Source organism: Euleptes europaea, chromosome 8, assembly GCF_029931775.1.
Source record: "Euleptes europaea isolate rEulEur1 chromosome 8, rEulEur1.hap1, whole genome shotgun sequence".
Lineage (NCBI taxonomy): Eukaryota > Metazoa > Chordata > Lepidosauria > Squamata > Sphaerodactylidae > Euleptes > Euleptes europaea.
In genome coordinates, this window is record NC_079319.1 from 71,606,527 (window position 1) to 71,629,304 (window position 22,778).

Here is a 22,778-nt window from a genome sequence, read left to right on the forward strand (position 1 = left end):
TTCTGAGTGTAAGGTCCAAGTTTTACCGCAAAAGAACAGGTACAATGACATTACAGTTTTACAGTCACTGTTTATATCTCAACTAGCTGACTGCAGCAGTTGTCAACAGTAGACACAGGAGTCAAGTCTGCATTACAAATGAACTCCACAGTATAGGGGAAGGGGGTACCGTCACTTTATGCAGTCCCTGCCCCAGTCTTTAGACCAAAATAACAAAAAATTACCATCTCTCTCAAAATTCTGGAAAAAAAGAGAGTTTTTAAGGACAGCCCTCAGCAACAAATTAATAATGTCACCCACCTTGAGCCTGGCTTTGGCCAGGGAGGGTGGTCTACAAATGGCAAAAACAAATAAATAAAAAATTATTAAGTACAAAAGAGCTGTTGCTAAACTGATACAACAGCTGACTTTTCTAAATAAAGAGAAGTACAAAGTGGGTTTGGATTTCTTTTAATGGGCTGGAGGCCAATGACTGGATGCTTCAAAGTTGATATCTTAGAACTTGGAATGTGCAAGTTGATGGGACATAAATATTATAAAACTGAACTTCTATAGATCAAGCTGGAGCCAGAGCCACAGTGTGCAGATCTGGCAATGGTGCAGTTCCCCAGAAGCCCCATACCACCCGGCTTAATTATCAATGTTCGTTGCTCATTGATGACAGAAAGCAGGCTCTTAAAGTGATTATGGGATGGATCTTATGAACTCCATGTGGACATTGATTCTTCCTGCATTCCAGTTCCTCCATCAGTCACTGATGCCCAGTCCCTCAAAAAATCTGATGAAGGAGAAGGAGGAGCATCATGGGGAAGATGCTATGGCATGAGGAGGCTCCAGTGAGGAAGTGGGACAGGGCAACAAACAAACAACATACATAACCCACTGTTCGATCACTATCGCCCAATTCCTTTTGTCAATGGAGCCCCCTGCTCTGTGCCCATGAAGCTTCTTGAACCCCAACGTGGTGAAGTGGCTAAGAGTGGTGGTTTGGAGTGGTGGACTCTGATCTGGAGAACTGGGTTTGATTCCCCACTCCCCCACATGAGCGGCGGAGGCTAATCTGGTGAACTGGATTTGTTTCCCCACTCCTACACATGGAGCTAACTGGATGACCTTGGGCTAGTCACATCTCTCTCAGCCCCACCTACCTCACAGGGTGTCTTGAAGGTGATTGTAAGCAGGTTGATTCTTCCTTAAGTGGTATAGAAAGTCGGCACATAAAAACCAACTCTTCTTCTTCTTCTAGCTTTTGAAGGGTGACTAGGGTCCTCTGAGGGCAAGCAAGCTTCTATAAGTGCCCTTTGTGCTCACAGCTTGCAGAATCGAACTCTAAGCCTGCAAAGATGAGTAAGAATTGTACCAATGACCCTCATACTATATAGTACATTGATTGTTCCTTCATATCCTTGAGACTACTTTAGTCACTATTTTATATTGCAGTCTTTAATAACGACAGTTAAACCACAAGCGACATGTAATGCCGTTGTCAGAATCCCCAAGTGTTGCCCCCCCCCCCCCGCATGAATAGCAGTCATGCAGGACCCAGATTTGGACTGGGAATTCAGCACAGTGAGGAGGGATTTAATCCTTTACCTTCCACATAGTGTTTCCAACCCACGAGCTGCTATTTGTGCCACTGGGAAAAAAAATATACATATAGGCAACATATAGAGTGACTGTATGTTTGTCCCACAGGATAAACAGCAGCTCTTCAGGAACATTCTTGTTTGGGGAAACTAGGCAGGGTGAAGGCTTAACACCCCATGGGCCCAGTCTACACTGGCACCCCACGTGGCCCCTATTTAAAAAGAACAAAAGGCTTGGGAGCTTCAGCCAAGAAACCCCCCTCATCAGCTGCAGTGTGTCCTTGGCAGTGTTCTCTTATTTTAAATAATACTGTTGGTGACTCGTGTTTGACTGGAAAAGACATGTAAATAAATGTTAATAGGGAGTGCCTCACAATAATGAAAGCCCTCATACTCAGAGATCCATATAAATGAAAGCATGAGCGTTTTGGGGCACTGTAAAGACAGTTCTCTTGGACTGGCATTTGGCATAGAGTAACACAAATTTAAATAAATATGAGGTTTTAAAAATTTCATCAAGCATTTAAAATGATAATTCTGCTGCACTAAGTGCATGAACTACTAGAAATGCCATATTTTAAAAATCCATTAAGGATCATTCATTTGAAAGGCATTAAGATCTACTGGATCAGTGGTCTGTAAATGAAGAAGGATCAGCAAAAGGACTGTAATTAATCTGAAGGTAGTTTTCAAAAATTGCTTCTGCTAACAGTTCTTGTACGCCATCATTTAAAAACCCAGTAATTATATATAAGCATGGGGTAAAGAATGTTGCCTTTTTGTACTGAATCTGAAAAAACGCACATATCAAAATTTAGATTTACAAAAAACCTGCATATAGTGTGCAGCTGTGTGATTTATAAATTATTACAGATGCCTTCTTAGGTTTATATTCTGGTTTTCAGACAAGACGTATTTCACATTACTACTAACAATTGATTTTTATAAGTTTTAAAGCAGTGGGTTAGTTATTTTTAACAGGGGCCACATGGCACTCCATTGTGTGATCTACAAATCTATGGCATTCAGAACTTGGGGGGCAAATAGATGGAATTTGGCATTTTAGTCAGTAGCTCCCTTTCTTTACTTGCAACAGCTTCTGACAGCTAGTGGAGGAGTACTGTTTTATACTGCTCACCCCATCTGAAGGATAGAAGCCCAGACTTTTCTCCCAGGTCCTTAACAAAGCAGCACACAGCAAATGAAAACCAAACCTAACATTAAGAAATGTGCTGATCTCATCAGGTACAAGGGTTTTGTTGGATGTATCTCAAGGCTATCTCCAGTTGAACCCTTCCCTTTCAAGCTTTCCATCAGGGCTGGATCTAGAGGGGGATGGGTGAAGCAGTTGACACCAAAGAGGGAGCAGCGGTAGCAGAGAGGGGGTGGCAGAGAGGGGGTGGCACGGGACATGGCAGTCATTGGTTGGAGGCGTGGCTGCTGCAGGGAAGAGGCTGCCTGGGACACTTGTGCAGGGCAGGCGGCCATAGGGCACAGACTTGCCACAGCAGTGCCTCCAGCCGCGCTGCCTCCCGCTCGTCCTCCTGCGGAGCCTGCCGGCTGCCTCCCGCATCAGCACACCCACCAGGCTAGCGGCAGAATGAGCTGCCCACGCACATCTCGCACCAGCTTGCTCAGGCGCAGCCAAGCCTGCTGCACCCCTGCCGAGCTTGTCCATCAAACATGGCCAGCAGGCACCAGGGCCAACAGCACCCTACTTTGTCCCAGGCACTCCTTTCCCCAGCTCTGTGGCTGCTTTCCATTCAACTGTAGTATAGATTTGTGATTGCAAGTATGAACTGAGAAAATATTTCACTGGCAACACGAGGACACTAGAACTCCCTAGTGTGGAAGCACCCCACATTAGGAATTGCCTAGGGCGGATCACCACATGCTGAGCAAGCCATAGCCTAGGATCTGAAAGAATACTCAGGCAGGACTTCTTGAGGACCTGAATAATCACAAAGATGGTAAAGAAAGTGCTTGTCACACATGTGTATACATATGTATATTATATTGGATGCTGGCCGGTTTAGTAGGAAGAGCTTCTGTTCATCACCAGCATTTTGAAGCTCCAGTAGATGACCACTGAAGTTAAATCCCTTTAAAAGTAGAACTTTTTAATCAGTATTTTCAAGATGTTGAAGTTGATACACGTGAATATAGAGTGTGATAGTTAGATGAAGGACATTGTTCAACTAAAAATAATTTTTCTAATTACCTCTAATCTCTAGAAGTAATCTGCAAGAAACCTAAAGCTGTGTAGAGTTTAGAAGTTACAAAGCAGAGGTTAACTTTTATTATTTTTCAACAAAAATCCTTACAAAAATATAATTATGTTTTGGTCTTGAATGACGAAAAAAGAACAGAATTTTCAGTCTGTGAAATACCAATTAGTAGACTGCTGGAGTTCAAGAAAAAAAATGGACATTTGATTACACATCTGGTTTTTTAAAGATACAGCTCTTTGTGGAGAATAATGTAAAATTAACACCTGATAAAGAATAAGCAATCAAAGCACCTGACTATATACTACACGCATCACGAAAGGCAGCTATATGTAACCCAAGCTCCGACTGCTGAGAATTCTGAAACACCCCAGGAGAAAGGCAAACTGTAAAGGATCGCAAGCAAAGAGAAGCAGGAACTGCTAGCCACGTCTCTCTAACCAATGTCGGTCTCTGCTTATCTTATCTTTCCTTAGCAGCCCATACCCTGAAAATCAACCACTAAAAGTGGGAGAAGATAAGCAGAAGAAAGGAAGACCAGTGGCTTTCCCTGTGTGTCTGCCTGTGACCCCTCCAGCTTCCTCTTCTACCGAAAGCTTCCAAGTTCTCAGCGGTAAACAATCTGCTTTATATATGGCTATTGGCTCAAGTGACAAGCGAAACATGGACCCAAGCTCTACATGTGAACCACAAATGCTGATGCAAATAATATTTTGATGGAGGCCAAGTGAAAGAATTTTGGAGTTTCAAGTAACAAACAACATTATTTCCTTCCCCGCCATAAAACACAAAACTGTAAATACACTACAGACGACTGATATTGGCTTCAAATCAGAGATTCCCTTACACAGGGGCAGAATGCATATATGTTGTGCCATTCAAGGATTCTACCTCCCTCCCTGAGAAGATTTTTTCAGCTCTAACACCTATACGGTTTGCTATGAGACTCTTAGAAATGAACATCTCCGTAAAGAATGTGATCTGAGAGAAAATGAATGATGCATCTTTCTGTATCTTTTAGATTCAAACCATTGCATTTAATTTGCAGGTGTTATGGAACAGATAAATACAATATCAATGTAACTGCACCCATTTTGCAGGCTATCAAAGTATGTACACTGCATGTTTACTGAGCTCAAACACACGTCATGAAAATTATTTGTTTTTAAAGAAGAGAAAACATGGAATTTAGATATGGTCAGCATCTTGTGATGCTTTTGCAGTGCGGTTCTCAAAGAGATGTCACCTTGAGATTTTGACCAATGCCACTTCTTGTGTTAGCAGCCATGTTCCTGCATTACATCGTACTATCCAGCTGGTGAGAGAGGGGGGGGGGGAAACTGACGAGGACTATTGGAACACACCTATAGATGCTCTATTAATACAAGATATTCTTGGTAGAGACGGCAGACATCTGGTGAAATGTTTTGCCACTCCAGTGTCTGTGATGAGATGTCTATTCGGGAACGGTGATGTAGGAAGGTCATAGCTGGCTGCTTCTAGGAGCTGAGACACTATAAATAAAGACCTCCTAAATACAGAAGTAAAAATAAATGAGCTTTGCAGATGGGAGCTGGTTCAGATATCCAAAAGCCTCCCTCAGGCCTTGCAGATCTAACCTGCTTGGTTTCTTTTTACTGGCAACAATTTCTCAAGCTCTCCAGAAACTGTTAGCAATTGGAACTCACTAGATACAGATGTAGAAATTTAATACAATGAGTAACAAAAAAAAACACATTTCTATTAAAAGAGCCTTGACACCAAACTTGGGTTACATAAAAAAAAGAGAGAAGCAAATGGAGAATTACTTACTACTGAATATCCAGTTGCCAAATTTGAATATTACTAATTACATGTATATATTGTTATATGATTGCATAATTGAACATATTTCCACATCATTCAATATGCAAGCATACTTCAACAGCTTAACTAGGTCATCTTGCAGCAGGTTGCTCTTACATAAGAACATAAAACTAGAGGTCCGTCTAGTCCAGCATCCTGTCTGACGCAGTGGCCAGCCAGTTCCTCTGGAGGTCCAACAACAGGGCACAGAGGGTGAGGCCTTCCGCTGATGTTGCCTCTTGGCACCGTGATTCACAGGTTGACTGCCTCTGAATGTGGAGGTTTCCTTTAGTCACCAGGGCTAGTAGCCACTGATAGACCTAACTTCCATGAATCTATCCCATCCCCTTTTAATGCTGTCTATTGAGACATGTCCTCACACACAGTATTCTAACATTTTGTAGGAGCATTTTTTTAAAGCAAATTTTCCCTGCTTATAATCAAGGTCCTAAAAATTATTCTGCTTGCGACAACACTGTTTTACTATTCTCACTGAGTATCTGATTTTTAAAAATTATTTTACTACTTAAGATTTTTAGGAAAGTCAACCAGCAAGAGTAGTAAATTCAATATATTACAAGGGCACACAACATGAAATAGACTATGAAATAATTCAGCATTAAACAACTATTTACATTTATTTCATTTGTATTTAGAGTTGCATTTGGGATTTCACATGGTCACTCATGCCAGTTCCAACTCATCCCCACATAGATATAGAGTTGCCAGCTCCATGTTCGGATGTACCTGGAGATTTTTGGGGTGGAGCCTGAGGAGGGTGGGGTTTGGGGGAGGGGAGGGACTTCAATGCCATACAGTCCAATGGCTAAAGCAGCCATTTTCTCCAGGTGAACTGATCTCTATCGGCTGGATTTGCAGTTGTAATTGCGGGAGATCTCCAGCTACTACCTGGAGGTTGGCAACCCTACATAGATGAAACCATCTGATATACTTTAAGAGCACTATGCCCAGACCACATTAGTCTAGAGTCCTGAATTTAGCATGAAGAACCAACAGCCAAGGCAACCACACATTCTGGTTTATTTTCTGTTGCCCTTTGCAGTTTTAATTCCTGCCTGTTGCTGTTCTTATGGACTGTTATGTCGGTTTTACAGATTGTTTGGGGATGTTATAGTTGAAATACTGCATTACAGAAAAGGAAGCTTTAAATAAATAAGCATGAGTACTTCAGCAAGTTCATTTTGTAAGCTGCCTCGAGCAGGTCCTCAGGAGAGGCAGCATATATGCTTTCTAAATAAATAAATAACGAGTATTCAGCAAGCATTTGCAGGAAACTCAAAACCCATTAACAAAAGCTAAGTAATTTAATGGACAGACAAGGAGAAATAGAATACAAACTTTTCTATGTATCCATATCTTTATATTTCCAAATAAAATATCTTTGAGTAGCACAATATGGAGCAAATAGCCAGCCCCTATTTCTCAGTACTCAACCGAACTGCTCAACAAATGTCTAAATCAACTATTGTTGGATGCTACGGGTATTTCTTAGATAAACATACAATTCTTTGTGCATGTTAGAGCCAACAAGACTTATTTTTAAATAGACTTCTACTGTTGTCAAAATAGTTCATGTCATTATGGAAAAGGATTTGGGAAATACAGCCATAAACTGTCATAATTTGCTAAAGCAAATTCCTAGGATTAACACACAAAAGACAACCTATGGTACATGCAGGAAACAAAAAGCAACTTGAGATAATATTATCCAATTATATGAATGTGGCTTGCTCAGTTTTTTGCATGCAGTGTCAACTATCCTGAAAAGATGCATTAAGGGAGATTTCAACAAAGTGAATTCCAAACATTCTAAACAAAGCAACTCAGGCATAAAAGTAATTTGAAACAGAATAGCAATCCACTGATCCATTTTGAAATGTAGTTTATAACAACGCAAGCTATATATTTAAGACTCCAGCAAAAGAGCAGACCACATCAAAGGAGCTGTAGGGAAAACAATAACTCTGAAGATGTAGAAAAAGGATTCTTTTTCTACTTTAATTGTGAAGTTGCAGGTATTTGCAAGTAAACTACATGTCCAGGGACCTGAAAAAGTATCTGTGGATCGCTGGCTAAGCATCAAAAAACTTACTTTTCTTTAAGGAAATCCACAACCTTTTCGAAGTCTGCCACACAGTATTCCCTCTTCATGTCCATAAGTATACTGTCAGAAGCGGTTTGGACTGGCACATGGAGAAAAGCATACACCCTTGGATGGTTGAGGATTTTTGCCATTTCCTAGAAAATAAAAGGCAACATTTGTTTTACCTTAGCATTGCTTCCATGACTCACCAGGCACAGAAACACCACAGATGCCACACCACCATTGGTATTTATAGCCCACCCCCTATCAGAAGGCTTCTTTTTTTATTAGATAAAGTAAAAAGCTTTTTTTAAAAAAAACTTAACAGCAGAACACTTAATGGTTTTAGAAAAAAAGATGCGGGAGCACAGAGATAATCTAAGACTTTGGGAGAGTGGAAAGGAGATGGTTTGAAATAATGGGCACTTGGCAGCTGATACACTTGGATGTCAGGAAGCAAGGTGAAGCAAACTAAATTTCCACCTGTGATGGTTTATTCATACATGTGACTCCACATTAAGTAAGGCCTAGGCCTATATGACTAATCCCTGCTATTACATTCCTCCAATGCTGGGGCATGTATGGATTGTTAAAAGTTTCTGTCTGCCTAACCCTAACCCCTTTAAAGTGGCCACTAGATGGGTATTTGTCCCACTAAAAATACATCACACTTTGTTTTGGGTGGGGGAGAGTCACTGACTTGGCAACACTCATAAACCAGGGTTTGAGGACAGGTACCTATGGACAGTTCATTAGTACATCATTAGGGTTGCCAACCTCCAGGTGATGGCTGGAGATCTCCTGCTATTACAATTGATCTCCAGGCAACACAGATCAGTTCCCCTGGAGAAAATGGCCGCTTTGGCAATTGGCCTCTATGGCATTGAGGTCTCTCCCCTCTCCAAGCCCTGCGCTCCTCACCCCCAACATCTCCAGGTATTTCCCAACCCAGAGCTGGCCACCCTATATATAACCAGTCCGGGTCTGTCACACATAAAAGTAACAGGTGGGAGCTGAGCAAGGGTTTTACCTTCTGGAAGAGTACTAATAATGTGGCAGTGGACATAACCTTTCCCCAGAGAGCCCCCACAACACTTTGAAAGGGGGACGGCTGGAAGAAAGGCAAAAAAACTTCAAGAAGCATTAATAAAGCAATACTCAGGGTCCAGGTTGAGGGAAGGGAGGCCTAGGGTTGCCAGGTCCCTCTTTGCCACCGGCGGGAGGTTTTTTGGGTGGAGCCTGAGAAGGTTGGGGTTTGGGGAGAGGAGGGACTTCAGTGCCATAGAGTCCAATTGCCAAAGCTGCCATTTTCTCCAGGTGAACTGATCTCTATCGGCTGGAAACCAGTTGTAACAGCAGATCTCCAGCCGCCACCTGGAGGTTGGCAACCCTACGGAGGCCTCAACTATACATTCAATCCCCAGACCTCACAGAGCATTAAGAAGAGTCTGCTTTCCCACAGAAAGTTGACTTTGGGGATACCTATAGTAAAGACTACATAAGGCGCAACCAACAGGGCAAATTACTGTCATAAATGCATAATTCACTCAAGGGGATAAAAGGTGGCTGTACAGGTAACTAGAAGATGGCTAGTCATATACTTTCACCAGCTTTAATGAAGGGTTCACCTAGCAGACAATCTACATTTTTCAGGAAACCTGGCAAAGTCTAAGGATCTAGAGTTAGAGGTCCTAAACTGCTCATATCAAGTTGCTTAATCCCACAGTTCAGGCCTCATGTGAACTTCCACCCCTTCTGCCCAATACTTGTATTTTTTTAAATTAACCCCAAAGTTCATATAATAGAAGCATTATGCTTCCATTTCTTTTCACTGCTTCCATTTCACTGCTTCCATTTCTTTTTCTCTTCTTCCTTTGCATGAAATCATATTTGCATCAACAGTGAAATTAATGTGCAAAACCAAAAACTAAGATAGGCTACCGTAGATGTCTATGGTAGTTCCACACAGATTCATTAAACTTCCTATTGATTAGATTTCTCTCTCTGTGTCATATTTTTTAAAAAAAATGTAAATTGAACACATGACTAAAAAAAACCCTCCACAAATACTAATGAAGCAAGTTGTACTACTGCAGAATATTCAGATGATGTTGCAAAGCAGAAAATGTGTCAGGTCATCTATCAAAGCACACAAAGGATTTTATGCATTCAAGTCAAATGACAATTTTGAAACAGCAGAGGTGGCGGCTGGTAGAACTTTAATTACCCATCAGAATATAAATAACGAGTGTAGTGACATCTCATTTGGTTATTAATGAATGTACAAATACTAAAAGAAAACTTGGGAGACAGTTAATTATTCAAAATATATATTTGATCTGTACCTTCCGCCCTGGTGTCTTGAACAAACACAAGTATTTTAGCAAAGTAATACCTTTTTGGGGCGGGGACTGTGTTTTTTGGGTGCTGCTTGGAGTTGCCATCAGAAATTTACAAACACTCAATTAATGCTGATCTCCCTGCTGCTAATCCACAAACAAAATGAACCTCAGCCCCAAAGATTCGCCACAGGCAGATGGTTATTACAAGTGAATGACAGAGGCCTTGACACACTGAGCGTAAGATTTAAGAATGGAAAAGTCTGTATTTAAATCTCTCCCGACAACCAAACAAGAGGAATTAGAGAGAGAATCGTGTTTGTGGATTTTCATTGTTGGATGCCACTTTGAGAATCAATTTTGGCTGAATACAATTTTTTAAAAAACCCTTGGTTTAAGAATTCACTCATGCTCCAAAAAATCATAAGCTAAGTAATTTGTCTAATCTTAATGCACCATGAAAATAGAAAAGGCTCTTTAGCGTCTTATGTACAGTGTTTGCTTACACTTTAGGCTTCATGCACCTATATTCTGCGTTGATCTTTCAGCCCCAATCTCCTTCCTCTGCATAATGGGTGGCAACACTTCCATGCTACATATATGTGGAGAACATAGGAAGCACTGCTAGCATCACACCTACTGTAACCCTGCATCTTTTTTTCTGCTCTTTATTACCTGCTTTTCTTCTTTGTTTCCTGTATTTTTTTACCAAAACTCAACATGTCCTTATTTTTGCTCCCTTTCAGAGACACAGTTAATAATATAGGCGAGGATTATTGGATTCTAAGAAAGGGGAGGCTACTAAGGTTAGAGTAGGGTGAGCAGGGTTGCTAGAACAGTTCGGGATCTCTGCTACCATATGCTGAGGGTTGCCAGGTCCCTCTTCATCACTGGCCGGAGGTTTCTGGGGCGGAGCCTGAGGAGGGCGGGGTTTGGGGAGGGACTTCAGTGCCATAGATTCCAATTGCCAACGTGGCCGTTTTCGCCAGGAGAACTGATCTCTGTCAGCTGGAGATCAGTTGTAATAGCAGATCTCCAGCTAGTTCCTGGAGGTTCAGCAAACTAGAAACAGCACTTCACAAAGCTAGACACAATGATTATAAAGTAGTGGTATTTAATAACATATCCACCACTGATAGTATGTAGCCAAAAACATGTGTTGTTAATTATTGCCTTAAAAGTAACGCCGAAGAGAGGACTATGCCTTGTTACAAACAAATAACAGTATTATAGGTAAGTCCATGAAAGGGGGTGCCAACCTCCCTTTCTTCCACAGATATGCTTCTTGAGAGTACCAATTCAGTAGTGCAGTTGTTCTCAACAGAAGCCCGGTGATCTTTCTGTTTCGGCGATTAACGCCTTCTTCAAATAATAATTAACATGAATATGCTAGCAATTGGCTTAAACAAGGGAGAAAATAGAGAGTTCCTGGAGGTTGGCAGCCATACATATTCAGAGCTTACTAGGTTACACTTTGGGTGACAGGGTGATGCTGGCAGTCTGTGTGTGTGTAAAGTGCCGTCAAGTTGCAGCCGACTTACGGCGACCCCTTTTGGGGTTTTCAAGGCAAGAGACTAACAGAGGCGGTTTGCCAGTGCCTTCCTCTGCACAGCAACCCTGGACTTCCTTGGTGGTCTCCCAAATACTAACCAGGGCTGAACCTGCTTAGCAGTAAGGCCTCCTAAATCCAGTGAGAGCATAATGAACACTATTGGGTTAATGGATCGTAGAAACTGACTGTTTGGAATGACAGGATTGCCATGAAAGAAGGGTAAAATGGCACCATTCTGGCTGAAGTAAGTAATACAGAAACCCCTTATCAGTTCACCTAACCCCCACAGCAGTATGGCAATACAACGGAGCTGTGTCTTTGAGACTGTGGGTAGGAGGAGGGGTGAAAGCAAGAGAGCACAGAAAAATGAGGAAAACACCAGGGAAAACAAACTGAATTGAAGAAATTAATGGAAGGAGTGGCTAGACAGGGACCGACCAGCAAGGACAAGGCAGAAAGACAAGCTGTAGGGTGATATGTTTTTGGTTAAAAAACACACAAAGCAAGAACTATTGGAAGGAGCAACAGGAAACCACAGGGAATACTGCAATGTAGTGGGGGCAGGGGGCAGGAGGCTGGCCTAAGATTGCCTAAAGAGTTTCCAGCAGAATCAAGAGTTTAGTTAGGGAGATAAGATTAATGGTGCCTTATTCTTGACGCTACTTTTATAGTTTTAGACTATTTTATAGGATTTATTCTGTACGTTTTTACTGCTTTCTGGATATTGCTTTTTGTTTACTTTTTAAAATTCGGATTTCTGTGACTTCTGAGTTCACAAGCTCTTCGAGAGTACATGAGGGAGCAATTTTTACATGATCACATTGCTATCATTTTGCTGTGCCTGCAGCTATGAGCCAATCTTTGGGATAGGACTAATGCTAGAGACAGTGCTCTGTGACTTACAGCCCATTCCTGAGGTGGAGGGCCGAGACAGCTTAGGAGGCGGTGTGACCCTGCCACCAGCCTAAGTGTCTCTTATTCCGTGATAACAGGCACTTAGGCTGGCGGTGGGGGCAGCTCCCCCAGTGCCTGGGCACCGTGGAGCTGCACGCCATTCCCCCAGCGGCGCAGTCTTTCCAGAATGTAAATCCTGGAAGAGACATGTGGTGCTGGCATGGAGGGGGCATTCCCGGGGCGCAGCTGACGTTAGTAAGCTTCCATAACTCCTCCAGCAACAGTGTTGCTGCGCCACGTTTGGCGCAGCCACGCTGTTTTCAACGGGGGGGGGGAAATGCCCCCTTTTTGACTTTTTAAATCTAAAAGGGCTTTTAAAAGCCTTTCGGAGGCCAGTGAAGCTCTTCGGAGGTGCCGCAGCGGCACCTTGGCCACACCATCCCTAACTGCTGAAAGGCTCAGGAATGGGCTGCCCGAAGTTAAAGGAAATAACCGTGAGAAATATTCCAAGTGGTTTCTGAAAACAGAAATAGATTACCAGTATTTAACTTTTATTTAATGTCAGGATTTTGTGGGCGCCCCGTGCAAAACAAACTACGCAGACCCAGCCCAGAAGCATCATGTTAAAAGCAAAATTCAGATCTTTTAAGCAATACAAAGTCTCCTAGCGTTATGTCACTTCATCCTGCAGATGGTAGTGGTGGTGATCATATATGTGAATGCTCCCCTCTGGGGAAAAACTCCTTGCAAACAGAAAACAAGCATGTCAGAAGGGAGGCTAGGCTAAAGTACCATCAGGCTAGTTTACCATGGTCATGTTTTCTGACAAGGGCGTACACAAACATGTGATCCTCCACCTGTGGCCTAAAGGGATTTTAAGAACATAAGAAAGGCCATGATGGATCAGACCAAGGTCCACCAAGTTCAGCAGGCTGTTCACACACTGGCCAACCAGGTGCCTCTAGGAATCCCACAAACAAGACAACTGCAGCAGCATTATCCTGCCTGTGTCCCAAAGCACCTAATATAATTGGCCTGCTCCTCTGATCCTGGAGAGAGTAGGTATGCATCATGACCAGTATCCATTTTGACTAGTAGGCATGAATAGCCCTCTCCTCCATGAACATGTCCACTCCCCTCTTAAAGCCTTCCAAGTTGGCAGCCATCACCACATCCTGGGGCAGGGAGTTCCACAGTTTAACTATGCATTGTGTGAAGAAATACTTCCTTTTATCTGTTTTGAATCTCTCACGCTGCAGCTTCAGCAGATGGCCCCATGTTCTAGTATTATGAGAGAGGGAGAAAAGCTTCTCCTTGTCCACTCTCTCCATACCATGCATAATTTTATAGACCTTCTTTCCAAGCTAAACAGCCCTAAACGTTTTAACTGCTCCTCAGAGGGCAGCTGCTCTAGTCCCCTGATCATTCTGGTCGCTCTTCTCTGTACCTTCTCAAGCTCTGCAATATCCTTTTTTAGGTGTGGTGACCAGAACTGTACATAGTATTCCAAGTGTGGTCTCACCATAGATGTTGCACAGAAAGCCTACATTATTGATATTATGAAATCTTAGCCCTGGCTCTGCATTTCATGTACAGGACAAAATCAAGAGAAGAATATAAAAGCCAAAGGGGTAAAGTAATATAGCACAGCACTTGACAGCACCGTAAATAATAAAATTGCTTGAAGTCAACTAAAAATACATTTCAAAGATGGCAAGTTGCTGTAAATATGAGAATATTTATGATCAATCGCTAAACACATGTCTTTAGAACAACTTGGCTGTGTGGAAAATTAAAAATATATATTTAAGACATTTACAAATGGAGAGAAAGCAGATTAGCTGGTGTGCTGCAATACATTTTAAGGTGCTGTGTTAGGGCATGTTTAGGGGAAGCCATCTGTAGAGCATCAGCTTAAATGAGGCCAGGGAACAAAAATGCTGAGTTGACACGAAGAATCAAAGAGAAAGAGCAAAGAAATTCTATTGTAACTTGCAGCACTCTTGGCATTCTGTGTGCGTTCAAAGGAGGGGGGGGAGAACACCCACCACACACGCTCCTTTTCAATGGCTGGTGTATCACTGAAATTTTCTGAATTAATAATGAAGATAAAACCCACAGATGGCATACGGAGGAGTTTGAACTAGACTCATTTTGACAGGTGACATGGAAGACTGTGCATCTCATCATGTGAAATTAAGCATTTTAAAAAGGCACCGGCAGGTGTGAACAGCCTTTTAAAAATACAGGCTCGAGCATACACTGAAGCACTCAACTTGCAAGGTGCCACACAGACAGAAAAATTGTGAAAATATTTAATAGGTTAGCATTAATGATGTCCAAAACAGGAGTGAAAGAGGCAGCACAGATCAACACTATAATTATGCTACTTTAAATTAGTGATTGAGTGGGCCCTTATAAATCTTCTGGGTGTAGGTACACATTTCGTTGTTCACCGTCCTTATAATGTCGGAAAGTCTGGACATAAGAAACATCTGGGAGCTTAAACCAACAACTACTGAGTGTGTTAGCATGTTTCTCTGCAGCATGTATTTCTACAAAAATTTAAATTTGTACTACACTTATATAAGCAGATTTCAGCAACAGCTCATTACAACACCACAACTTTATCCCAGGGATCTTCTAATGACTACAGAGCACAGCCAGTGTCCAGATTCTCATGTTCTGATTAGCTCAATATTTCTGATCCAGGAAAATATAGCTTCCATGAGTTTAACAGGCTGCTCAACAGATCACCATATGAACTTAGAGGAGGAGCCATGGCTCAATGGTAGATCATATGCTTGGCATGCAGGTCTCTATTTCAATTCCTGGCATTAAAGAATTTCAGGTAGCTGGAATTGAGAATGAGGAGGGCCATTTCCTCTTGGAATAGACACAGTACTGAACTACACAGACTCAATATAAAGCAGCATTGTCATGTGCTTGAAGCCATCAAACAAACTTGGAAACAGAACTAAAGGCAGAATGTCCCAAAAGTTACTAGCTATTTATTGTGTGTATCACCATTAGTGGAAAGGAATGAACAAGCATAGACCATTAAAAGACAAACAAGAAACTAACGGGAGACGTCTGTAACTAGAAACTAGTTTTACCTACCAATTTTCAAAAATCTGATGGAGAGCTACACAGGCTTAAAACCTGAACTTAAAGTCTACACAGAAACTTGGACCCAAAAATTGAACCTTGATAAAGCAAAAACTTACATATTTCCATTCCTTCCATTTATCAAGCTAAATTATGTTAAAACATAAATGTAAAAATAGTTCATAAATTTTATCAGAATAGAAGGTTCACAGCCCATTCCTGAGCTGGAAGGGCGAAAGTGCTTAGGAGGCGGGCAAGGGCCCATGCCAGCGTCCGGGCCACTTGCACCAGCACCCGGGCCACTTGCATCGGCCAGAGTGGCACGGACGTTGGGGCGCTCTCACCAGCCTCCCTGTGCTGCCGTGGCAGTGCGGCCCTGGGACACCAGCTTGGCCTCCCGCCAGCATCCTTACGGCACACCTCTGTGCGTCGTTGTCCCAGGGGGCATTCCTGGAGTGTTCCGGGGGTGGAGCTTCCTTTAGGTGGCTTCCTAACCCCCCTTCAGGTGGTGAATGCCCCCTTTGACCTTACCTGCAGTTACGCCACCTTTTTCAGTGGTGAAGCCCCATGGAACACTATGGAGCGGTTCCACGGGGCTTGCAGGTAAGGGCAAGGTTTCAGTTTTGGTGTGTGTGTGTGTGGGGGGCGAGTCCTCCTTTGGAGGCGGCGCAGCTGTGCTGCCTCCAACCAACAACTCAGCCCTCCCCCTCAGGAATGGGCTGCCTGTTTCTTATAGTATCACTACCATGAGCTAGGCTTTGCCAGCAAGATCTACTTGCAAGACCTTAGATCTGAACTATCCTACCTTAATTTGCAGTGGAGTAACAATCTCATCAAACACTGTGCTTTAATCTATAATTCTTATTATCTCTAAACAGGAACTTGGTTAAATAGTAGCAAAGTGTTCTGAAAGTGCTATCTGCATTTTTTAAAGTACCTCAGCCTTTTGTAAGTTAATTATCTAAGTGCGTTGCAAGGGGCTTATTGAGTGCTAATAGCTGGACGTGCATTAAAGACTTTTCTTCACACATTCAGTTTCAGGGGCAGCTTGAATATCCAATAAAAAGGTCTAGCAACTGCAGGATGGAGAACTTCATCAGAACATACAGTCCAAGATCAGAGTTCACAGCAAGAGGGGAGGACCGAGCCCTGAATGTAGGAGAGTTAACAAGATCTCCCAAAAGAACTGAGACACGCTTGAATGCCTGCAGACAGCTAGAAACGAATTTGAACTGCAACATTTATCCCAGCAGTCCAGGGTCAGCTGGAAGTGCAACTAAAACTGTAAACAAAGGAATAAGCAGCCTGCACACTTGTTACTTTTCAGGGGGAAATTCCAGTCTTAGGTGGTCTCTCGTTGCCCCTCTGTGGGATGAAAGCTGCAAGTGAATCAGGGTATATATTGCTTATTTGAGAATGGCAGCTCTAATGAACCAATCTGTCCTCAAAAAGAATGGTAGATTTTTTTTTACTCAGTCGCTCAATTGAGTACACTTATTATTGGAGAAGCAAGCGAATGCAGCTGCAAAAAAGGCTTTTTTACCAACTCAGCCTAGCCCATAAGATGGCCTTTTACCATGATATAGCTGATATGGCCACCTGGATCCACGCCACAGTAACATCAAGACTAGACTACTGTAATGCACTGTACATTGCTCTCCCCACAAAATCAACTCGAAATATCACATGAACACCTGAAGCTGCCTTATACTGATTCAGACCTCTAGTCCATCAAAGTCAGAATTGTCTACTTAGACCAGCAGCAGCTCTCTAGGGTCTCTGGCAGAGGTCTTTCACATCACTTTCTGCCTAGTCCCTAGGCAGGCCAACTCTCACATGCAAAACATTTTACAAATCCCTTAATTTTAGCAATGAGGAAAGATGCTGGAAATAAAGAAGACAGAATATTATGTTGTAATTAAATCATTTCATGCTATTGTATCTAATAATGAACTCGGTGAGCTTGCCAGTAGGCAGTGAAATGGGCCACTCGCAGAAAAAGTAAGTGTTTACCAGGCATGTCAGAAAATGCTAATCTGTATCCACCCCAAAAGGTGGGGGTGGCTCAGAACCAGCCTGACCGAGCAGGATTAGTGTCCTCTAGGAACAAGTGACAAGTGCAAATAAAAATTACATCTGTGCTACCAGGGAAGAAGATAGAGAATTAGCCTGCTCAAGCCCCGTAGAGGAGATTATGGTTCAGGGACATGCTCCAAGAAGTGCCCATCTCCAAGGCCTAATCCCTCCCCACCCCCATGCACGATGCTATAAGGCCATTAAAACCTTCTGATTCCTTTGAAGGTAAAAGAGTCCTGGGCAGTGTTATTAAGACTGGAGGAGCTATGCTCCCTCTGATCCGTATTAATCGCCATAGCAAAGGTTCTCTGGGCTGGGAAGGAAGCACAGCACTTAACAGCTAGAAGCAATCCAGAAATGGGGTGCAGAAATATCATCAGGAGATGCACATACTGGGTTGGGTCCAACTAGTTCTTCCCTGGTGACCCAAGGAAAAAGGAGTCTTCTTTGATCACCGAAAATGACAGGCTGGGGATCATGGGACTTGATTGGACAACAGCCACGTGGGGTGTTTTTCTTTCAGTTTGCAGAGCACTATCTGAGGTCACATCAGGGCAATTACTTCACTATTATGTAAATGTATAAAAATCTCTTAAGCTTTTTTTTTTAAGTACTGCTCTAGAATTAAAGACTTCTAATTTAAAACATGCAGTCTGTGTTTCTAACATCCTGCTGCTACTGTCTGACACGGAATTAAATTACCTTGCTAAGTAAATCTGATCAGCACCCTCTAGCAGCAAAGAAACAACAACACAACAACCCAAAAAAAAACCCTAGCAACATTTCTTGGAAGTCTTTCATAATTGCATAAAGCTAAAGTAAAACCTCCTAAGCCTTCCAAAATACAACATTTATCTATGATAACTCCGACATGTGCTTGGGCTACTACAAGTCTTAAAGCGACAAAGTAGTTCACAGTCACCAGGCCACTGCCTGTATACCTATGAGGAGGAGATGATAGCGTTAAATTGCCAGTTCAGGGAAAGAAGCAACCTGGGCAGCAGAAGAGGATGTTGGCAATACAATTACCGTATATATTCACGTATAAGCCGAGTTTTTCAGCCCAAAAAAAGAGCTGAAAAAGCCGAACTTGGCTTATATGCGGGTCAATACGGTAGAGGGGGGAGGAGGGAGAAGGGAGGGGGGAACTTACCATCGTCATCGCCGCCGGGCCCGCGTGGCTTCCTCCGGCCGGCAGCGGCCTGCAGGGGCCTCCTGCAGGCCCGGAAAGGCACCGCCACCGCCGGGCCCGCAAGGCTTCCTCCGACGGCAGCGGCCTGCAGGGACCTCCTGCAGGCCCGGGAAGGCCGCGCCGCCGCTGCCGCCGGGCCCACGAGGCTTCCTCCGGCCGGCAGCGGCCTGCAGGGGCCTCCTGCAGGGCCGGGAAGGCCGCGCCACCGCCGCCATTGCCGATTCGCCGCCTCTCCTGGTGAGTAGGGGGTTCAGGGGCTCTTCCCCCTCCCCCCTTGGATGGCACTGGGGTCGGGGTGGGTCAGGAGGGCCCGGGAGGCCGGCGGGAGGGCGACCTGGGGCAGGGGCGAGATCATCCCTGCGCTCTAAAATGGAGGCCGCCATTTTAGAGCGCAGCATTACCAGTAAAGGGAATTTCTTATTGACCCTCGGCTTATACGCGGGTCAATAAGAAATTCCCTTCCCTTTTCTGGCCTCAAATTTGGGCGGGTCGGCTTATACTCGGGTCGTCTTATACCCGAGTATATACGGTATTTGTTTGAATATAATATGCAACAATCACATATTTGTACTTGTGGCTCACTGAAAAAGATTGTATATTGCCCTTAATGATAAATTAGTTCTTGAATAGAAGATTGCATCTTAAAGATATACATTCAGAGTTGCATGTTGTGTTCTTGCATTTTTCTTGGCAAGTTAGACAATTACTGGTGCTCCTCCCCCTTCTCAGTAAATGTTGGTCATGAAATACTGACAATTATGACCACGCTGAATGACAGTTATAGCTGCTTTATTTCGCGCAGGATGTAAATGTGGCATGCTTAATCCTTTTATCTATGTCACACGTACACTTCTCCTTTTGATCGTACCTCCAGATGCTCCAAAATATAGGGCGGGTTTGTCATGCCAAGTCTCAGCATTGCTCCCTCAGGGATCACTTCAACCAGTCTCCACAAGAGAGTAGGGAGGTCTGTGCCAATGTCTCTTCCATAAGCCCCCGTGTCTTCGCTGGTCAGCCATATCTCGCATACCCCTTCTGTCAGTAAGAGAGAGAAAAAAGGGAGATAATTAACGAATCTGCTTTTGAGCTGGTTGTTTTATCGCACAGCTGTTCACTCTTTTTAAAAATGCAGTATTGCATAAGTCCACCTATTATGCAGGCAGACCGAGTATTCAACTGCAGAGAAAGACAGGCATATCCCTTGGGTAGTAGTGGGTTACCGAGTTCATTTTACGAGCACCAGAGTGCTACAACAATGCTGTAAATTATTGCTGTGGAGTGATTAACATTCACAGCCAGTGACTAATGCAAGACGCCTTTTTAATGCAACTCAGACAGGAGCAAGAGACTGCGCTCCCATCTCTGAGGCTATCCGGCTTATTAAACCCTATGAGCAATGCTGCTCAAGCAAGTAGTAATACAGTCATGGTTAAACTGCTAATGGTTAGCTGACTAATTGCCTAGTTAACAGCCTGTAAAAAGGCCAAGTAAGTGAGGGCTCAAACAAGTCAACTGCTGACTATACCAACTGCCATTTGCAGCAGAGCCACTGTTGCAAACTGGGGCCTGTAAAATGGTTTTAACAAGGATGTATTAAAAACTGGTGCATTTAGAGAGACAACCAGCGCAGCACGGAGAAGCGCACCCCCATTGAGATAATGTGCTTCCGAGCAGCTAATACTTGTGAATCAGTAAGACTGAAGAAAGTAGCAACATTTCATTTATAGTTTAAAGCAATGGTTCCCAAAGTGGGCAGTACCACTCCCTGGGGGGCAGTGAGATTACCTAGGGGGGCACTAAGAGGCAAGGGGGACAGCAGAGGGTCCCTAGAGGCGGGCCCCTTCAACTGTGTTGTTCGCTAATTTACAATAGATCAAACTATGGCACCATGCTGGCAAATTTGGTGGAAATTATCAGAACTGTTTTCCAGACTTTGAAGAGCTCGTACCACAGGATCAAGTTCATCAGTTTTGTGGAATAAATTTCAGCTAAGAAGTTTTAATTTTATTTTGAATAGATGTGCAATTAATTGTTACTGTTTTGAAATTTTATTGCTATTATCTTCTTTAGTGAGTCATGCAAACCCCTATTTTGAATAATGCTTTTTATAGGATAGGGTAGGGGGTGCTGGGGTTGGGTTTGTGGAATCAAGGGGGAGGTGGCCCAAAAGGTTTGGGAACCACTGGTTTAAAGGAACACAGGTCTTAAATATGCAAAGTTGGTAACATCTTCCTTTTTCAAGAGAAGAACATGGGGACCCACACTAATCTATGAAAACAGAAGGCTCAGACAGTGTTCTGGCAGTCTCCTACCCATGAAAATGTAACAAAAATCAGGCAGAGGGGGAATTTTGTTTGTGTCTACCTTGAAACACGGATTATCTTAATGCCAACCAAAACAAAGCCTGAATACATGGGACGGCATTTGCTCAAAATCACAAAATCATTACTTTGTGTTACTTCCCCTTCATTGTTTACCCCTCAAAATGTATTATGAAACTCAGCTAAGCATCATATGCATTGGCACCTATCTAAATTTAAAAAGTACCAAGTTCTCTTGCTTTACTACTCCGATTCTTCTATAGGGAATGAATAGTCAAATAGTGAAAGAGTAACATTACAACTGCTGTGTAAGGATTTGAAATAGCATGTGTGTGAGAGACAGAGAATTTCCAAGGGTTTCTAGCCACTCTGGTACATGAAAAGAAGAATCACAAAATATATGATCTTTAGCCATGCAGTTTTCAGCATGAACAACAAACTGTATTACAATCATATTTGCCAGCCTCTTGAAACACTGGAAAAAAACCAAATGTTTTCCATCTCTTATAAGAATTATTATTATTTAATTTTTTTTACTATTATTCACATTATTTTAGCCCCTCTAGGTGTTTACATCACTTGGTCTGGCACAGTTTGTAAACCCCCAGGAGAATACAGTTTATCAACCGTGCACGATATTTGCCTACCCTTTTTGAAGTCCCAAAAGAGCAACTAAAACTGGACTTTTATCAAGTTCCTAGTAAGCCCTGTGCCCAGCCAAGGCTGTGAGGAAGGGAAGAAATTCAGAACATCTGAACCAGATAAGACCTGGACTAAGCACCTGCCCCTTTCCAGACTGCAGGTATCTGGAGCCTGGACTGGCCAGAGGCACAAGCCTAAAGACAAGAGCTGAAGGGCCTGTGGCTCACAGCTAGGGTTGCCAACCACCAGGTACTAGCTGGAGATCTGCTAATTCAACTGATCTCCAGCTGATAGAGACCAGTTCACCTGGAGAAAATGGCCGTTTTGGCAATTGGACTCTATGGCATTGAAGTCCCTCTCCTCCCCCAAACCCCACCCTCCTCAGGCTCCGCCCCAAAACCTCCCACCAGTGGCAAATCTCCCACTGTTACAACTGATCTCCAGCCGATAGAGATCAGTTCACTTGGAGAAAATGGCCACCCTGGCAACTGGACTCTATGACATTGAAGTCCCTCCCCTCCCCAAAACCCACCCTCCCCAAAATTTCCAGTTATTTCCCAACCCAGAGCTGGCAACCCTACTCACAGCTGTGACCTTGTATGAGCGACGCCTATAGAACCAAAACCAGCCTGAGGCAACTTTGTGGCTCATCATCTGTCCTAAGAGCGTCTTGAGGGCCTGCTAGAAACTATGTCTTTATTTAAATGCTGATATATACTTAATTTTGTAACCTGATTTGGGTGCCTAGAATGGGAGCAAAAATTAAATACACCAACAATAAAGAGCAAATGAGGAGGGGGTAGGGTTGCCAGCCTCCAGGTACTAGCTGGAGATCTCCCGCTATTACAAATGATCTCCAGCCAATAGAGATCAGTTTCCCTGGAAAAAATA

The 22,778-nt window shown here is 43.2% G+C and overlaps 1 protein-coding gene across 1 annotated transcript in view; it reads right to left on the reverse strand.

Annotated features, from left to right (window-relative positions):
• CDKAL1 (CDK5 regulatory subunit associated protein 1 like 1) overlaps positions 1-22,778 on the reverse strand; it is a 361,142-nt gene that overhangs the window by 110,682 nt on the left and 227,682 nt on the right. The window contains exons 9-10 of the mRNA XM_056854106.1: positions 19,793-19,959; positions 7,773-7,918 (exon numbers count right to left, since the gene is read on the reverse strand). Coding sequence (XP_056710084.1) covers positions 7,773-7,918; positions 19,793-19,959 — 313 coding nt within the window. The remainder of the gene's footprint in view (positions 1-7,772; positions 7,919-19,792; positions 19,960-22,778) is intronic.